We start from the raw sequence: 19,736 nt of genomic DNA, 5'->3' as shown, positions 1-19,736 counted from the left end.
TTATGCCCTTTTCAACTCGGTTAAAAACTTTCTATGGCAATTTCTAAAAACAATTTGCTCATAAAAATAGTATGAGACATCTAAAAATATATGTAGACTCTTTTCAGTATGATTATGGAAAATACTATTCAAATATTTTTATTACAGAAACTGAGACATATAAAACTTACAAAAAATATATATAAAAATAAATTGCATTTACACGATAGGTTAAAAACTAACATTCACTTATGTTTAATAAAAAAATACGACATAAAAACAGTTATCACAGATTAATTGTAAAGGACAGAAACACATCTGCATTCGTAGCAGTTTTTTTCACCCAGCTAGATCCTTTTCATTTTTTTATATACTTTTCACATTTATATTATCCTAGGTGAATGTTAATCTTCAGAACCTATAAACACAAGAATTTGCAAACTTTTTAAAGAAATCCGAGAGTCAATTCGTCTTAATTTAACTAAAATTTTTAAGTATAATGCCAAAATAAGTAACTTTAAATCTAAACAGTTTTATGTGTGATATTATTATCAAAATGTTTGGGGGGGGGGGGTTGTATTACAAATTTAGTTAATAGGGGTTGAGTTCTAGACAGTGACCCAACATTTTACACTTCAAATTTCTTTGCCTAGTGTATATCAAATAATTTTGACGTGCGTGTAAAAATTATTAAACATAACTTAGAAAAACAAAGCATGTAAGTTTTCACATTTTTCAAGAAATTTTAAATGTAAAAAAAAATAAAACTTAATAAATTGGCAAATAAAAGGGCGACAATATCGAAGACTTTTTAAAAACAATTTTGTTCTACTGCCATCACTATAATGTAATGTATATGTCTAAAAGCACTTAGATTATAATCTGGCAAGTCGATTAAACGTAAAATTAGCAAAACCATCTGCAAGTTGGTGTTAACTTCAAAACAATTAATAAGAAATAAAATTACTCTAAAATATGACATTTTTCACTTGCTTCCAGATTTGTGTGTCTTATTAATTGTTTCTGAAAACAAACCGACACCCAGCATCAGTCAAACTTTAAGGCACGAAAATATTCGTTCTTAACTTACATTACAGATTATTTGCCTCACCTTAATCTAACTAATAAATATATACATTAAACGATGTAAAAGGAAGAATTTGATAATATTTAATACCTTTAAATATGTACAATTAAAGAAAACAATAGTTCATGATGTTCTGGAGTTTGCTGTCAAAGTGTCATTTTCCCTGATTAATAATTAAGAGTTATTACAATATCACAGGTAATTTTACTTCTGCTGCCCTTATATAATTTTCACAGCTATTTAAAAAAAAAATTACGGAGCTGATAATTTTGTAAAATGATCTAATTCTTAGTTTTTCAAACGACAACTTCGATACAGAAATGTTAACAAAAAAATAATTTACACAGCATTGTTAATATATCTACTCACCCTGTATATTTTTCCAATATTAAAGAACGAAACTTAAGAAATGTACCGGGTGGTGCATCGTCGTTGGAAACAGAAAATCGCATGCAAACTTTGAACTGTCCCTATATTGAACAGGAAACTGCAAAGCCAGGCAAATGTTAACGTACCTTAAGTTGTCATCCTATAATTCTGTCAATGTCAAATTATACTTTCTAAACGTTAGGCTTTTGACTCATTCGAACCAGTTTTAAATTAGAAAAATGCCTTTCCGGGACGATAACCGTAAGTATTCTACCGTGGTAGTGTAGACAGCACAACAAATTACATTTGACAATAATAAAATCATAAATTGACTCCTTAAGGTATGTTGTTGACATTCGACTGATTTTGCATTGTTACCCCGTTCAGTTTTAATTTAAAAATAGATGGCAGTTTTTCTTAAATTACTTCAAATCGGCGTGTCCAAAATTGTTCAAATTTGGCATGAGTATTCATCATAGCCAGACCTTTAAACAAACAATTTAGGACTTATCTGTAAAATTAATAGGGGAGCCAATATTTGAACAGTTCAAAATTTGCATGGGATTGATTTCCTATGCTTTCAATGATGATATGTTTTCCACCCGGTATATGATTTTGATAAAAAAAATTCTTAAGCAAATACTTATCTGAAATGTTTACACATATGTTTAAATTATTCGTACTATAGATATTTCAATCCAATTTTTTTTAGATTACTAGGGGGAATTTAAAATAGTAAAATATTTATGCAAAGCAAAAGACTGATATGTACAGATCTCGCCTGAATATCTTTCGAAATTAACACTCTGACAGACGGAAAACCTGGTAGACTCGTCTTTATGATGTATGCTGACATTTAAACATGTCAAGAATACAGGTAAATCTAAACCAGATCCATTTTTAAGTATAATCATTTAAATAGGCAACATCTAAGTATAGATATAAATAACTTAATAAAAATAAAATTCTGTCAGTGAATGCACAGCAAGTCTTAATCCCTGCGAAGGAATCAGAAGTTATTCTACAGGCAAATGTCACTAAAATCACTCGCAGTGCGGTTTGGGATCGCCCACCACGACATATCCCGACGATGGCGTTTCAACTGGCGATTGCTGTTGCCATTGAAACAGCAGCGGTTTGTTCGTATCGATAGGCGGAGCTTTTACGTATCCAGAAGATTCCTCTTTCCGGGTACAGGGAACACTAGGAACCTCTATATTCTTCGATGGCGTCCCAGCCATGACGTAATCGGTATTCTTCGAAGCCGGCTCTTGAGACATGAAAGGGACGTACCCCGAACTGGCTACTTCCGTTACAACTGGTTCCGTTGTCGATTCAGAAGAAATGGGGACAGTAAATGGCATATAAGCCGAAGGTTTGGGAGCAAGATCCGACAACATCAAGTAGTCTGAATTCACTTCCGGTTTTTTTGCCGCTGTAGGTATTAAACCGATAACGCTATAACCCGGTGCCTGCTTATTTGACCAAGGCGTTTGGGGCAGCTCAGGCATAGTAACATATTCTAAAAAAAAATTGATAGTGCTTCTAAAAACGTCTTATTTTACTGTCAACTTACCTGATTTTTTTACATTGGGGTTTTTGGTAGCTCTTTGCCTCAAAGCAATGTCCCTGCCGTCTGTTTCGCCTAAAGATGGCGATCTGGGCTGTTCAGTGCCCGAATCGGAAGCCGAAAGATGACCAGTGGATTCGATTGAAGAAGCGACGCTTTCTTGCCCTGAACTACATCCGCTAGATTCTCCACTTAGAGCATTATTAGTCTGGCCAGGGAACTTCTTGTTCAAGAGCGGAACATCAGAATGCTGTTTCTCCTTTTCTGGATAGTTGACGAGGTCAGCTAAGCCGTCGGGAAGTTTCACAGTTACGTTGCGCATTAAGGAAATGTGTCCCCATAATCTGGAATTGATATTAAGTTATAAATGTTCTTTAAACTAAAAAGGTTTGAAGATGGCACTTACTTTTTCCCTAAATAAACCATAAGACCACCAAAGATAAAGATGGCGGCAATAATAGTGATGACAACCCAGGTTTCAGAAGTAGTGTTGCAAGGCCATAGCATCTTCTCACTCCATGGACCTTCTAAACGCTTGTCAGCTAGCATATTCACACCTCTAATCATTACATAGATAGTCTTGAGTTTTTCATCATCCTTGCACATGCTTGTATTGTATTGCAGGCCTAGTAAATATATAGTAAAGTCAAGTTTTTCGCGATGATTTAAACAACTTACTAAAGGTCTTGTAAATTTGTCCTTTACTCGACGGCTCGTCATTTTTATTTGTGCCGATCCATATCTCGTAAAAATCAACTTTTGCTTGATCTGGTGTCGGTTTGTGCCACGAGAGCAACACACTTGAATTATCATACTGAGCAAATGGTTTTGGAACTATATTAGGTCCTGTAAAAAATGTGTTGGTAAAAATAAATGAATGAGCACCTTGGGTGAATCTTACGTCCGTTTTCGGTAGCTGTCTGAATAATTGACTGAGTAGAACACTTCACGGTGCAAGCTTCAACTCTAATAGTGTAATTGGTGGAGGGTGTAAGTTTTTCTATTGTTGTTTGATAGATCTCTTTTTTTGGTTCTGGAGGAACTCTGATCGGTGACATCCCGGGGAAGATTGATATATTATATTCCCTAATATAACCATTTTCTTCTTCGGGCTTCTGAAATTCTATCGTAATTGAGGAGTTGGTAACACCTATAACTTTAAGATTTCTCGGTTCTGTGGGTTCGCCTTCAAAAGTCGAGTTGACCATTTCGTCGCTGTAGTATGTTTCTAGATCGTACAAAATCGGCTTCACTTGAATTTTATATCGGGTATAAGGCGTGAGGCCTGTAATAAGACCAGTTTCGGCACCAGGCTTTGTAATATTAGTGGATCTTATTGTGTCATTTTGACATGCTGTCGTGTTACTGAATTGTTCTGTTTTACAATAAATAATATTAATCCCGAGAAGATTAGCTTTTTTGTAACATTTAAGTGACCAGGCCACTAGTATTGATCTGGAAGATACATCCTTGACATAAACCTCCCTTAGTTTAGATCCTGTTCCTGGGAGTGGAGTGCATTCAGCCCATGTGAGACCACTGCTTGTTTCATGCCCGTTAACAGATAAAGCAAGACTATAAGAATCTTTACCACTGTCTGTATTATTATCGCTACTCAGACTCAAAACCTTATTTGATATGCCTTTATCTACTGTCGTCCAATTGATGTTTCCCTAATAAAATCATTAATCATTAAGCACATTAAATAACAAATACTAACTAAAAATAGCTTACATCACTCCAAAAAATGGTATAATTAGTTGATTTTTCGGGTGCCGGATCTGACCATTCTAACTCATATATTCCGTTACCTTTAAATACCTTTACCAAGTTTAGCGCTGGTTTCAAGACTATGAATCAAAATATTATTTAATGTTGATTAAAATAGAAGAATAAATAGAAAAGATATACATACAATAATAAGTTGCAGGAACAGAAACAACTGAATAAGTTTTAGAATACCCTATTTCATTCTTGGACCAAATTTTGAAAGTATAGTTACGATTTTCCATTTTCTCAAACCTGGCATTAGTCGAAAGGATTTTTTTGGCTTTTATACTGGGATCACCATCCACTTCGATGTGATATGTGAAATTACTGCCGTTTTCTTCGTATTGAGGCAATTTCTGCCAATAAATGATAATATTGCGTCCTTCAACTTCGAAGCCACCTATGTTAGTTTTTGGAGGTCTGTCTGGTAATTTGGACTGACTATAAAATGCTACAGTGGAATTATTTGACCAGTAAAATTCCCCTGTAGCGTTATTCGATTTCAACGCAACTCTTATATCATAGAGGCAATGAGCATATGGAAGATTTTCAAGCGTGTATTCCACAGATGGTGGTTTATGAGTGTTTGATGAATTATAAAGAGTAGTCCACTTTCCAGAATGTTTTTCCCAGTAACTAACTCTGAAGTCTAAACCAGGTGGAAAACTACGAATGAGCACTGGTATAGCCCAGGATAATTTTATTGAATTTGGACTTATTGCAGTCGCGGTAAGATTCACAGGAGGGTTGGGTATAACTGAAAAATATATTTTAGTACAATTTGTGCAAACTTACAGTAAAAAACTTACTTCGCGAATATTGAACGATGGTTTTATTTAATGTGCGTTTTCCAAAAACGTTCGATGCCGTTAGATTGAACTCAAAAATCGGATTGGAGTGACGATACTGGGGCTTGGTATAGAAGCTCCACGTACACGAATATTTGTCCTTATCTTGTTCGATTTTTGGACAACCAATAGCGGTTCTAAAAAATTAAGCTTGATTTATAAACATTCCAGAATTTTCTCTGCTGTTTTAAGTTAATATAAAGGAGTTTTAAACTATTCTACAAATTAAGTTAGTCTGTAGTAAAAATCATTTTGGATTTAAACTATAGGTACTGCCAGTGAATAAAGAAATAAGCATGCATTTATAAAACTAACACCTACGAAGACCAAATGCGATGGCCTTCAATCCAAAACGATTTTTTCATTATATTTTACATACATAAATTCCGCATTCTTAGAAGCCATTGTATTAGAATACCTTTGAGGGCGCTGAGGGATGTAGTATTCTAGAAAATATTCTGTTTTCACGTAGTTCTCCGGTGCGGTCCAGGAACAAGTGAAATTTTCATAATTCCTCCCTACGCAATCGAAATCCATCACTTCTTTCGGTTTTGCTTGAATAGAAATTAAGGTAACATTAGAACAGAACTGATGAAGACCAAAACCGATTCTAACTTACTTCCAACAATCACGACATTGTAACAAACTGTTTCGCCATTAATTTCACAAGTATATCCAGTTGCTGTCGTCAACGGGTGTTTTTCAATGTGAAGTTTTATGGTTGTTGAATTCACTATTTCGCTCTGAAAGAAAACCAAATCATAAGTGAAGAAACTCGTCGCAAGTGTTTTCAATACTTACAATTTGAGCCTGCTTTTCATAAGTGAATTTCATTAAGGAACTTGCATTTTCTAAATACGTAGCAGCTTTATCTTGATGTAAAACACACCAGAGATTCAAGTCTTCACCATACTCCAATGTGATATCGCCTCGAGGATACGTATCTTAGAATTATAATTACATTAACTATTTTATATACATGGTGTCCCATAGAAGAATGCACATTGCAGGACTCGTAAACAAAAAGAAGAGAGACAAAGATGATTAAATTAGAAAAAGTTGAGCCTTACTGAGCCTGCGGTCATAAGCTTTTTCAAAATGAAAAAAAAATCCACGTCCGTATTGGAAAAAGATGATGATATCTCGGAAGCGAAACAGCAGGTTGAAAATCTAATAACATGAGCTTGTAGAACGAAACCTGAAGTTGTAGGTCAGCAAGAATTGCTAAAATCCCTGTAGTGTGCATTCAAATATGATTACCTTTATTGGCTAAGGTTTTCATTCTATAATAGAAGAGAAACATGCTTTACTTACAACCAATTTTCTGTGAAAGTGGATCGCAAGACATCTCGGGATTTGTCTTAGAGAAGATTTCTATGCAACTTATGAGAAAAATTAGACCTCGGTACAGATAAGCCATGTTGCGGTACACCTTCATACTGAAGCAAACGAGTTCTGCTCTGAAACTAAAAAGAAAATCTGTTCGTTTTGCATATTGCGCGTTCCGAGAAAATCAAAAGACGATAATTTGGCAGCGAGAAAAAAGTGCAGCGCCTAATGAGGGAGTAAGTGCAAGTGTAATAGCGTGTGTTATGGATAGTTTACAATTATTTTCGAAGCAAGAAATCAATAATTGCCCTCGCAGCCTGCTTAATAATTCTCTTCTTCGAAACCGGGAATTAATAGGTGCACGTTTGAAGCCCGCTTCTGAGGAAAATTTTCAAAACGACCCGTTCAGCTTCTTTTATCAAAATTCATTTGATTGCCTTCGCTTTGAACTATTTTCGAGGATGTTTGTTATTGTTTATATACCCTTTATAACATAACGAATTTGCTTTCCACAAATAAAATCTTTCCTCTAGCCAATCACGTATATTGTTATCATGAATTTTCTATGAATGATAAAAAGTTATTACATACTTGACTGGCAGGCTTATTCATCCAAAATTATTTCTACTGAAAACATGTCATTTGAATAAAATAACTTACTTATCTCAACCTTAATCATCAATATCACAGTGCACTCTCGAAATCTTAATGAAATTAGATGTATATGTATTAAGCTGCAATCTAATCTCTGTCTATATATTAAACTACAACTAAACTAATTTAAGAAACAAATAAAGGAAAAATATCCTTATATAGCGCATTTGTTTTAACGATTTCTGAAAAATTTCTAAATTCGCTTCACAAGAATTGCTGCATCAATCAAAAGCTAAATTACATAAATGGCGGATATTATCAGTATTTCAAAGTAAAGCTAATAAATCTAGTGCAATCGAATTCTACTTAAAATTAAGAAATCATTTCAATTAAATGTTTAAATTTCGAAAAAAAAAAGAAAAACAAAGAAATTGGGAAAACTACACTTTCTCCAAAAATAATTAACAGACTAGATAAGTTAAATATGTCAGTTACACCCTGTACATTTCCTTCTATTTCCATAAACCCTTTTACTGTCTGTTAAGATCGAAACAAATTGTATTTAAATATTTATGAACGCCAAGTCCTTGATGATATTAAGTTCGTTAATGTTAGGCACTTTCTAAGATTTACACCTAATGATCAAAATATATTTGAATATTTTCTGAGAAACACTGTGTATAAATATTCATGTTATATCACGGCCGTTCTAACAAATATCTTTCAAGTTGACTAAAAATTCTTTAAAATTTATTATATTAGACATCTAAAATATAATTATTTATATTATTTACTTGCTTTAAAAATAACTTCTTGCTTTAGAAAAAGAGCTGAAGGCAAATTTAAATATATTTTCTTAGATTTTATGTTTATATAACGGGAAACAATATAATGTGTCTTAACTAGAAAATGGCATTATAGAATTCTAAGGAAGAAAAGCGTTTCTTTGAAAAGAATCGTCAAGATTTATCTTCAAGATTGTTTTGTTTATAGTTATCTAATGTCCATACGAAACATTTGTTAGCGCATTAAGCGCCGTCTACACATAACATTTTACCTGTCAGTCTTACCTGTTCAGTCAAAACGTATGAACTAAAACCTTGTGTGTAGACGAAAAAACAGATCGTTTTACTTGAAATGAATTAAAATGAAACTGTTTGCAGAATTAAAGCAGAAAATGTATTTTAAAATCGACAGTCGACAATCAAAACTCACAGTTTTAACTGACATGCAAAACGAACGTTAAAACTTATGTCTAGACCGGACTTTATATACATGGTGTTTCAAAAAACCATGTGCCATTTCTCGTGGAGAGATTCCTCACGTAAAAAAGATTTATTTTTCATACCAACATAGGTCCGAGTCTGCTTTGTTTCGTAGCTATAAGGGGTTTAAGTTAAGTCTTAATTTTTATGATTTATTACAATTTTCATCCAAGTACTTTTAGCGATTCCAATGAAATTTTGAGGGTAAAAGTTACTATATAAGGTCAACATATTTTAATGCAGAAAAAATGTCGACAGATTCACCAGGGACGTGCATATGGGTTATCACTGGAATATTTTTCTAGAGAAAGCATGTACACCACTGATTTTTTTCTCTTGTTAGAGAAATAGTGTTTAATGCCGATTAAAAGTTGTCTCTTGACATTTTGTCGATTTCGACCTCCTTGATAAACGCAATTTTATTAATTTGCTTTGATCCAAGTCTAACAGCAACCTTAAAAAATATTATTAACTTGCGAAAGTTTTAAATAATTTCTCATTAATTGCTCATCAAAAAAAATGTTCATAAAAAAAGTTCCTATAAACATGGGTATGGAAATACATAGTTTTAAAATTACAATATGTTAAAATTTTTTAAAATTAGGTCTTTCATAATTATCTTAAATTCCATTATTTTTTTAATTTGACTTTGAGGTAGGTTGGACTAATAATAGTATTTAATACTGAACTAGTTAAAATAAAAATAATTTATTAATTTTATTTTTAATTTAATTGTATTCATTGTGTTAATAAAATTGCGTTTATTTCATTAAGGAGATCGAAATCGACAAAATATCAAGATACAACTTTTAATTAGCATTAAACTACCTATAAAATTTCCCTATCAAGAGGAAAAAAAAGTCAGTGGCGTACATGTTTTTTTTTCGAAAAATATTCCAGTGATAAGTGCTTGTGATAGGGTATTCCAAGAAGTACGCCACGCCCTTTCGCATGTGTACTAAAATGAACTTAAAAGCAGAGAAACTTACAACATTTTGAAGCCTTAATTCTAGTTTGAAATATAGTATAACATATAATGTCTATATTTTTGTGGGAGTTCATCTGATGAAAACTTCAGAAAGAAAAAACTCTTCATACTTTTGTCAAAATTATATTTTTTGTATCAGTAATGTATTAATACTGGTAAAAAATTGAATATTGTTATGCACGCACTGTATATCTATATTACCGATGTATAGCGTTGTGAAACAACACAACTTCGAGCATTTCTAATGAAAAGGAACGGTAAGAAAAAGTGTAGTTGTTAGACAATAGAATATTAGTACAGTATGTTGTAACTGTTCGACATTGACATTAAGTAACTTAACAATAATAGTCTTTAAATCACCGTAATGACTAGTAGTAGCTAAATAATTTGTTTTCGTCTGCTTCAAGAAATAAATCAGAACTTTTTTATGTTTGAACCTTCTGCCTATGCATTTAACTTAAGATAGATAGCCAATTAATGTAACAAAAACTGAAGCACCGTAGTCATTCTCTTTTTAAATTTCCTGTTTGTAAATAGCGACCAATTGAAATTCCACAAAGAGCCTTAATTGAATCTAAGGCAGTGATGTTGTATTTCTAATACAATTCCACTGAACCGTGTGTGTCTTAGAATAAATAGAAAAAGCAACTGTACGGATATTAAATAATCGATTCTGCTATCTGTTCATATAAAGGCTTGTTAAGGCTTCGTTTCGCAAATAAGAAACTAAAAACTTTTCTCCGAAGTGCATTTCAAGCTGTTTGAAAATACAACAAGAAAATTCAAAAGTCAAAAAAAGTTATTTTTATTACACTATGAGGTGAAAACGTAAGAAAGACATGTACATGTCTTTTTCCTGAAATTTAAGTTTGAGAGAGAAAGAGAAATCTGATAAGATCAAGGAGATGCTGAAGACGTTGAACTTTAAAAGATCAAACATCTCTAAAAGAACACGCAAACTAAATTGACCGGCAACATAGCTTATCGCCTACTATTATGCTCTTTGAAGATTTTAGAGACGAGATAAATGAAGTTCAATATAAAAATAACTGGGAAATACTCATTCTTTACTGTATTTAAAACAGAAGGTTTAATTATTATTTTTCAGATATCTACCAATCTTATTATCGTATAAATAGCAATAAAATCTGAAATACAAATAATACTAAAATGTTCATATCTTTACTATTTTTCCAAGAGAGAAAACTCGTAAAAATGGCCAAAAATGAGCGATATTTATATGTAGTCATGAAAATTGATTGATTTTGGTCATGTCACAGATTTTGATAAAACTCCTGTTATTTACTATCTAGGAGTCGTAGAACACGAAAGAATACGCCATTGTGGCTTTGCGTTTACCGTTTTTGATGTAGGCATAGTTATCAAATTTTCGCTCAAAAACAAGGGTTCAAAAAATCAATTTTCTAACAAAACCAAAGCACCTAATCCCTAATATTATTATATTTTCTAAAAGTACATAAAATTCCCTACAAAAACTGTCATTTTCAAAATTTTATGACCGCGTTTACTGATGTTTCTAAGAGCCTCGAAAACGGGTAAAAAATAGTCAAAAATGGACCATTTTCCGACATTTTTTGTGGTGACACCATCGCTTTTGGTAAAAGTGCTATTTTTAACTAATTGAATGGTGTAGAATCATATGTAGGCCTTTTTGACTAGAGGGATACTAACAGTGGTTATTCAAATTAAAGAAAAAATCTACCAAAATAAAATAATCTGTCATTTAAAACTTGTGCACTGGTCCCACATCTATTTAACTTTAAACTAATTATTAAAAACTCCAAACAATACATCTAGACGTGTTTAGTGAAACCACAAAGCCAAGATTAAATGTTCTAAAATCGAAAGAGCCCAAATTCATTACAAAAACTATCAGAAAAATATAGGACAGTTCGTTTTAAAATTAGCCCCACGTCATATAGCGGAATGAATGGGAAAAACACGGTTCCTAGAAGAAAACATGCTCAATTTGTTTCAGTATAACAGAATTTATGTAAATAAACATTTGTGTTCAAAATATACCCGTTTTGTTATTAAAAACATTTAAAGAAGTCTTAATAGTAGGTATGTGACCTTTTCCTAAATGCTACTGGTTTCTTTTAAGAAATTTTATATATAATTGATTTTATGGATGTATATTTATTAAGTTACGTTAAGGTTAATTACAAAAATATAACGTTACTATTAACCAAGTAGTACAGCTATTGAGGTAGATTCTGTGAATCGCTAACAAAAGATTTGAAATCTTTTGAGTTTATTTCACGGAAATGTATCAAAAACGGTTCTCCAAAATATCTACCTGTGTACCGTTTGACAAAAGTGATTAAACTTAATCTCTATTTGTAGCAAACCATGTATTATATGTATATACGGGGTGTATCAGATTGTTGTAGCAAGAAATTTCTTATTCATATGCATCTATTTTTCATTGAAACTGAAAATGTTGATTAGAAGGTGCAGAATACAAAAATATAGGCCATTCTGGCTACAATTGACAATTTTTTGATGCATATAGTCATGAAAATTGACGATTTTCGCCAGGGTACTGATTTTAACTTCTAGAAATACAATATCGATTGAAATATAGTTAGAAGCAATAGACATACGTAGGTATTTAGACAATAATAAAATAATCGATATCTGCATTATATCTAATGCTATTTTAAGATAGGCTAAAATTATTTATAATTCTGCTTATTTTATGGTAAAAATAGTTCACAAATGGATATACATTATTTGAATATACGGTGGGGGTAATATGGTTTTAATATCTAGGCAAAAGGTGAGATCTGTACGGTTATTTGAGCCGCCGTGTATTTCTAGCGAAGAGAAATTCAACTCTTAAAAAGCCTAATACACGCCAGTGAATAGGACATACAAACCAAGCCTGCTATTCAAAAGCATGTTTCTCTTTTGAATAGTAAATGGTTTTCGGAATCGTGTCCCTAAGAGGCAGACATTTCAAACCAGATCGAAGAACGCACATTAAAATTTAATTTTACATTGGAACAACAAACCTTATTAATAACTATTAATAATTGTTAACCTAAACTGTATTTTTTGTAAATTAAAAAATATACAGTCAACATAGATTTCTATTTCCCCAGCAGTAATAGACCATAACATTATTAAAGTACAAAATTAATTACATATTTCTGGATGTTTACTAAAATAATAAATACATATAAATTAAGATTATTTTCGTTTATAATTTTCTGAGTGATTAAAATGTATTAATATTCTTTAAATCATTTTGTTTCTAATCGTATATCATTTAAAATATAATCTACGCCTAAAGCCCGGTCTAGATATAAACCTCTGTCTACACATAAGGTTTTACTGGATGCGTTTTGACTAAACAGGTGGAACGTGTATAGACGGGGCTTAACCCTTACATATTCAAATATTTATTTATCCTAATGCACGTTGGCACTATAGTTATACTTAGTGTATATAATAAACATAATTTGCGTAATATTTTATCTGATAAATAAAAATATACAGATAGAGCATGAAAAATATAACCACGTATTATAGTTTGAGGTCAAGAAAGTTATCTCTTTTCATTCATTTATATAAGCCAGTTCATAACGAAGCTTTAACGAAATCTTGTATGAAAATATATTCCTAATATAAAATAAATTGCCTTTTTTATTATTATAATTATTATTACACAGAAAAATATAATGAGTTAGAAAAACAATGTTTAGTCTGAACTTTGTAGTTACTGTTGGACTAGCAGATTAATGAACTTAAAGTCATAAACAGCTAGTCTCAATAAAGTTGGAAATCACAAGAATTTGATTTCTAGATTTAAAAAAAATACCCATTTTATGTTTTATAGTTTAAAAAATATATGCAAATTTAATTTAATCTTTAAACGGTTTGTTATGCCACAACCCGATGTAATAAAATTAATATGTATTCACTAAACGTGTCTCAGTTTTGTTTACTTATAATTATTTAATATTTAAAACAAATATTATCATTATTCAATGCATGACTGAACTAAAGTGCTAAATATTAGCTTATGCGTTACTACTAAAAAGTATTTGTTTTTTTGATGGAAAATGCCAAATAAATATAAAAGAATGAGAGTAAAAATATTTTGTTCGTCGCTTTTGCTGGATCATGCCTCAAAGCTGCAGTAAATAAAGCAAATATATGTATTATCCTTATTGATTACATCCGTTCTGCAATTCCGGTAGAAATCCACCAGATAAGATTAGCATAAACGTTAAAAAACAGCTTGGGTAAACATGCAAGAATAACAAGTAGATTTGTATTCCTTTTTGAAAGAAAGCATCCCTTTTTTTATAAGATAAAAATTAGAATTTTCTGTAGAAGTATTTTCAATATTTTAAGATAGTAAAAATTTCTCTTTAGAGGTCTTACCAACAATTTGATTTTCTTTTAACATCTACAGTGCTTCTTGTTATAAAATTAAATCACAGAGACACTTTAACCGAACAGTATTCTTGAAATCTCTGATACAAATGAGAATACTGTAAGAATACTAGACTAAATTTGTCGGCAATATCAAATATTCTTTTAAAATTCTAAATAGATATCCGTGAATAAATATAAATAAGCTGGCCATGTCAAAGAGTCACAATTCAACGGAATAAAGACAGGCAATTGGGTATTCAGAGGTATACACGAAACCCGTTAGTAAAGCAAAGCCCCTTGATGGTGAATACAAATTTTCAATTTTTTTGGTTCAACTCGTAGAAAAACAGAATCCAAATACGTGGACAATCTAAGAATTTGAAAAACAAAATGGTGTTAGACATAATCTAAATGTGAGACGGTTAAGCAATATACAGGGTGAGTCTAAAATAAGTGCAAATATTTTCGGGGGTGGTAGATCTCGATAAAAGAAAAACATTTTCTCTTTACCGTTTTTCAAATAAGTCCAAAATAACCAAGATATTTTACTTTGAAAATTTCATAAACAATGTAGTATTTTTCTCTGAAATTTTGAGAACCACTGGATCTTTTTTGGGTTTTCTTGTAAATTTAATATACTACCTATGTTGCCATATTAGTATATTATGAGTATATTTTGTTATGTTTTTAACTATAAATTAAACGGTTTTTTTCAAACAATTCCAAATTTTCAAAATAAAATTTTGAAAATCGTTCCATTTGAAAAATTGAGATATGATTAAAAATATGATTTGGGCATTTTTTAACCGGCCAGGACAAGACACGAAAAACATTAGACGATCAAAACTATTTTTCCAAGACTCCTTGATTAAAAAATAGCTTTTGAGCACAGCCATGGCAGTCTAGATTGAAATTAAAATACGATTTTTTTTAAAGCGAAAATGTCAAAAGTTGACATATGATATGTCATTCTATTCATAGTGTCGTTTTCAATCGAATAAAGTAAAAATATACCGAGGGCGCCATTTAAAAATCAAAAGTTGTAGCCATTTCCGGTGAAATAGGAAGTGACCAAAGACAACTGAATACGGCAATGAATCCTAATTTAGGTCGTACTTTTGTACTAACATACCAAATCTCGTGTTATTATCTCAAAAAAATAAAAAAGTTATAGGGTTGAGCCACTTTTGACTTGAGACGCACCCGGTATATCTATAGTTAAGACATTATTTTAAAATATTTTCTTTTTGTTTCAGTGGCCATGTTACCAGAAATGAATCCACCATACATAAAGGTGAGTACTTTATTTAAATTGTTCTTGTGATCTCGTGCATTTTCGAATGCACTATAGTAAGCTACAAAAAATGTCTACAAATCTACAAAAAAACATTTAAAAAAACCTCTCTATAAGTTGTTCTTAATACAATCTTAATACAAAATGTTTAATATCTTTGCCTTTGAACAATTTTAAAGATATTTTCAATTTTTAAGTCTGATTTGATTTACTTACTGATTTTAAAGCCCCATACACACATAACGTTTTACCTGGTCAGTCAAAACGTATCAAATAAAACCACAGTTTAAAGAATATAAATATATCAGTTGGCTCACTCTTCGCCCGTATCAAAATTCCTGCCGCCGCTCCCCGCCTGTCTTGTAGACTTGGGTCAGTCTACATCCGTTGCTCGACGTGTACACAGCGTTCCAAGTTTATTTTAGTTTTGTTTTCGGTCCGACGCATATGGTGAACCAAAAATAGTGTTTTAGTTGTCTTGTTCGAATTGTGAATAAAATGTCTACTAGAAATATTTGTGCAGTGGATGGTTGTGAAAGTAGAATGACAGACAATATATCGTTCTTTAGGTGCCCAAAAGATGAAGGAAGGTATATGTTTATATAGTTTAGGATATTAAGTATATAATATTAAAGTAGTAGTAATTAACCAAACCATATTTATATTCTTTAAACTGTGATAACACCTTGTGCGTAGACGAAAAAACATTCCGTTTACTTTAACTGAATTAAGGCTGTCTAGTGAATTGACGGGATCATTCAATTTTACAAAAAAAACTGTCGTTCTACCTACACTAAAAAGCATAAGTAAATTGACACAAAATAATATGAATATATTACAGGATCTTTAATAAACGACTTAAATCTAATAGTTTTGCATAATCTCAGAAAATAATGTTTATAAAATTGTTTAGAAATATTTAAGTATTATTATCAAACGATATAATTTTCAAAATTAGCTTTGCGCGTTTACAAATCAAATTTAAGCCATAAATAATACAATTTTGTAGTAAAATACCATGTTTTTTTTCTTTTCAACCATCTTTCACCGTCTTGTCTGACAGGTAAAACGTGATGTGTAGACGGGACTTTAATTTTTTAAAAATTTTCCAATGTAAAAAATGTAATTTTTATACAGGGTGAGTCTCGATAGAGTCTTGGTAGATCTCGATAAAAGAAACATATTTTCTCTTTACCGTTTTTCAAATAAGTCCAATATAACCGAATTATTTTACTGTGAAAATTAAAAAAAAATGATTTTTTGCTTACATTTTGAAAACCACTGTATCTTCCCTGGGTTTTCTGTCTTGTAAATTTAATCTACTACCTATGTTGCCATAGTATCAAGAAATTATGGTTTTTAACTAAAAACTAAAAAAAAATACAACAAATTTTTCAGAAAATTCCAAATTTCCAAACTTTTTTGGCGAAAAAAACATCAAGATCGTGTTGCACTTACACAAAAAATATTTGCACTTATTTAAAACTCACCCTGTATTCCAAATTAGCTAAATTTTTTGTGAGTTGATAAAAGTACAAAGGCTTTTAAGTCCAATAAAAACATATCTCAAAAACCTTTTTGTATTTTCTGGTGATAAAAACTACTGCAATTATTACCCTTTTGTTATACAAAATCAAAAATTATAGCTAGCAGTTTGTAAAGAATTCCTAGAAAACTCTATTGAATAATAGATTTCCTAGTTTATTACGACCTATTGCATTTACCGTTTTGTTTACTTAGAATTATTAATTTTTAGAACTATTTATTGAAAATTATTACGGTTTGTTTGAAGCGATCGAGTTTTCGATTCAAAAATATTCGGTTTCCTGAAATTCTGCTTGCGATTTTTCACTTGAAATCATTATTCCTATATAGACTCTCTTAAATAAATCGAGGAATTTATATTGTATACGTTTACGGCAAGGAAAACTCGTATTAATAGATTATTCTGTTTTTTAATTAACTTAAAAAGTCACAGATATGAGATACTCTGCTTCGTGGCAATATAGACACATTTTGAAAATCAATTAGGAAAATGAAACAATAATACCGGTGTTGATAAAAAATAATTAGTATAAAAATCCCCCTTCTTTGCAGAGTAAATAATCAAACAATACATATTAATATTATGACCTAGGAATAATATGATTATATGCGTAATCTGATGCTAGATTTTACAAAAAAAATGAGAAAATTAAAGAAAACCGGCACTGTGTAATGTTTTGATAAAATTTGCAATAATTAATCTATGTCAATATTTCTTAGAAATTTTGTTACGTTAATTTCTAGTGGGATTTTCTGGCTATATTCAATTCATAATATATTATCTTAGAGATTTTGTTTAAATCTCAGAGGGGAAGATTTTCAAATGATTAACATTACCTACGTCATAATAAACATATTTTCAATAAGTAGAGAATATAAGATTTTGGTAAGAAATAGATCAGTTCTTGAGGATTAGGTCCCTTCAAAAAACAACCATCAAAAACTGTTAAAGGTCCAAAAACGTGCTTTTGTATACAATAATCCAGCTTACTTACAGAACCTAAAAGACCATCAGGTAGATTTTATTTTGTTGCTTGGGACTTTTAAACCCCTAATTTTGTTCAGACCTTATCATAGTGTTGATTCCAATAATACACAAAAAGTTTATGTTTTATGTTTTCATACAGACACATATGAGAAAATAACTGGTAAACAAATAACTAATTAATGTATGTAAATAACTATTTTCAGCAGCATATCAACAAACATAAAATAAAGATTTATTAAAATCAATGTTACAGAAACATATGAAGTAACTAAAAAGATCATTAATCTACTTAAAAGTTGTTACAAAAATAGTTAGATCTCAGCTGTACAGGGTTAAGTAGTACCCTTGTAGTACTGACAGTTCTAAGAAATGTAGGTATACCCTGAATTTTTAATAATTACAATATGCCAGAAAACCTCCTAGCCGAATTATGCAGGGTGAGTCTTAAAGAAGTGCAAAAATTTTCAGGGCTTTTCAAAGTCTCCGGTTTTTCAAAGTCCAAAATAACCGGGATATTTTACTTTGAAAATCAAACCATGATTTTTCGCTTAAATTTTAAAAACCAGTGGAAACTAAAAAACTTTTAAACTACTACTTAAAATATTTGCACTTATTTGAGACTCACCCTGTATATGAATTTAATAATGTTTCAACTTTATAGATATTTTAATATCTGGTGGTAAATGAAATAGTATTTTAAAATGGTTTTATAGGGTCTCTAATACCAATAGGAAATATATTTTTCTATTCTAAATTATGGCTACAAACAAACCAACTAAATTTTAACAGATATGAAAAGGGACTAGTTAAAGAACGAGAAGCTCAAGAAGAAAAATAAGCCTAGAAAAGTATACAAAATAAAATAACATACTTATGTCCTCTGATGCAGCATAATACCAGGAATTGACAATAATACCTTCGAAATTATGAAAGTAAATGCACGTCCTTTAAGTACAGAATTTCTGTTCCTTTCTTTAAAATATTGCGTTTTTAACATCAACTAAGAGTCACAAATCACTTTAATTGTTACACATCACTTCATTACGATATAAAACTTAATTTCTTCGAAACTCTCTACGACATTATCGAACAAACATCTCCATAACAGCTCCAATCACTCTGAAATCCAGTGTTGCCAACGTTATTTTCGTTGCACCACCGATTCCGACTATTTTGGATGACATGGATCCTCATTGGTTGAAAAATTTTGACAACACCACTTACAATGCTGCCGCATCTCTACCTCTTTTTCTTCCTCTATTTTTTGGGGAAATAACCGGGTATTTTTTTCAATAGAATTAACTACAGCTACTTTCAATTTAAGTGTTCAATTTTTTTATTAGATTTATTTTTATTTTATATTATTTATTATTAGATACTATCAATACACTGTATGAATGGACACTCCAATAATAGCACTTAAAATAAAATATGTATACTAGAATAAAAAATAAAGCATTCAAAGTAACTATTTATGTTAAATGAAGAGTAAAATAAGCAAGCTTTAAAAACATCTGCTTGTTCATATTCATAAGCATAATTCTATCATTTTCCCCTCTCTGGTGAAATTATACTTCTCCCAAATCTGGCAACATGGAAGAAGACACCTAGCGGTGGTTCCTACACTGAATTGACAATTGTTGTCATTGATGTATAAAATAAAATATGGAGCCAGCGCCTTAAAAGGGTGCGTGCGCAAC

At 31.1% G+C, this 19,736-nt stretch overlaps 1 protein-coding gene across 2 annotated transcripts; it reads right to left on the bottom strand.

Moving 5' to 3' along the window:
* Positions 1–340: 340 nt before the first annotated feature.
* LOC115876832 (cytokine receptor) lies at positions 341–19,181 on the bottom strand. Of its 2 annotated transcripts, none has more exons than XM_030892806.1 (13): positions 18,908–19,181; positions 6,938–7,089; positions 6,425–6,567; positions 6,243–6,366; positions 6,003–6,177; positions 5,585–5,760; positions 4,921–5,532; positions 4,740–4,855; positions 3,907–4,678; positions 3,684–3,851; positions 3,412–3,631; positions 3,012–3,349; positions 341–2,957 (listed from the first exon to the last, which is right to left on the bottom strand). In XM_030892806.1, exons 2-13 carry the CDS (start codon positions 7,059–7,061, stop codon positions 2,479–2,481), a joined length of 3,447 nt encoding a protein of 1,148 aa, XP_030748666.1. In that variant the 5' UTR covers positions 7,062–7,089; positions 18,908–19,181; the 3' UTR covers positions 341–2,478. The 2 variants fall into 2 exon arrangements, with proteins under 2 accessions (XP_030748666.1, XP_030748667.1); XM_030892807.1 differs by having other exon boundaries at positions 6,042–6,177.
* Positions 19,182–19,736: the final 555 nt, after the last annotated feature.

Source organism: Sitophilus oryzae, unplaced genomic scaffold (assembly GCF_002938485.1).
Source record: "Sitophilus oryzae breed Bouriz unplaced genomic scaffold, Soryzae_2.0 scaffold_1440_pilon_pilon, whole genome shotgun sequence".
Lineage (NCBI taxonomy): Eukaryota > Metazoa > Arthropoda > Insecta > Coleoptera > Curculionidae > Sitophilus > Sitophilus oryzae.
This window is presented reverse-complemented; position numbering and strand designations above follow the sequence as displayed.

Bases quoted from the DNA above. Each gene is read 5' to 3' on its own strand.
- LOC115876832 (XM_030892806.1), bottom strand. From the start codon at position 7,061: ATGAAGGTGTACCGCAACATGGCTTATCTGTACCGAGGTCTAATTTTT. The intron at 6,367-6,424 runs GTAAGTATTGAA...GTTTTCTTTCAG, and splicing joins ATGAAAAGCAGGCTCAAATT to AGCGAAATAGTGAATTCAAC. The intron at 3,350-3,411 runs GTAAGTGCCATC...TATCAATTCCAG, and splicing joins ATGGTTTATTTAGGGAAAAA to ATTATGGGGACACATTTCCT.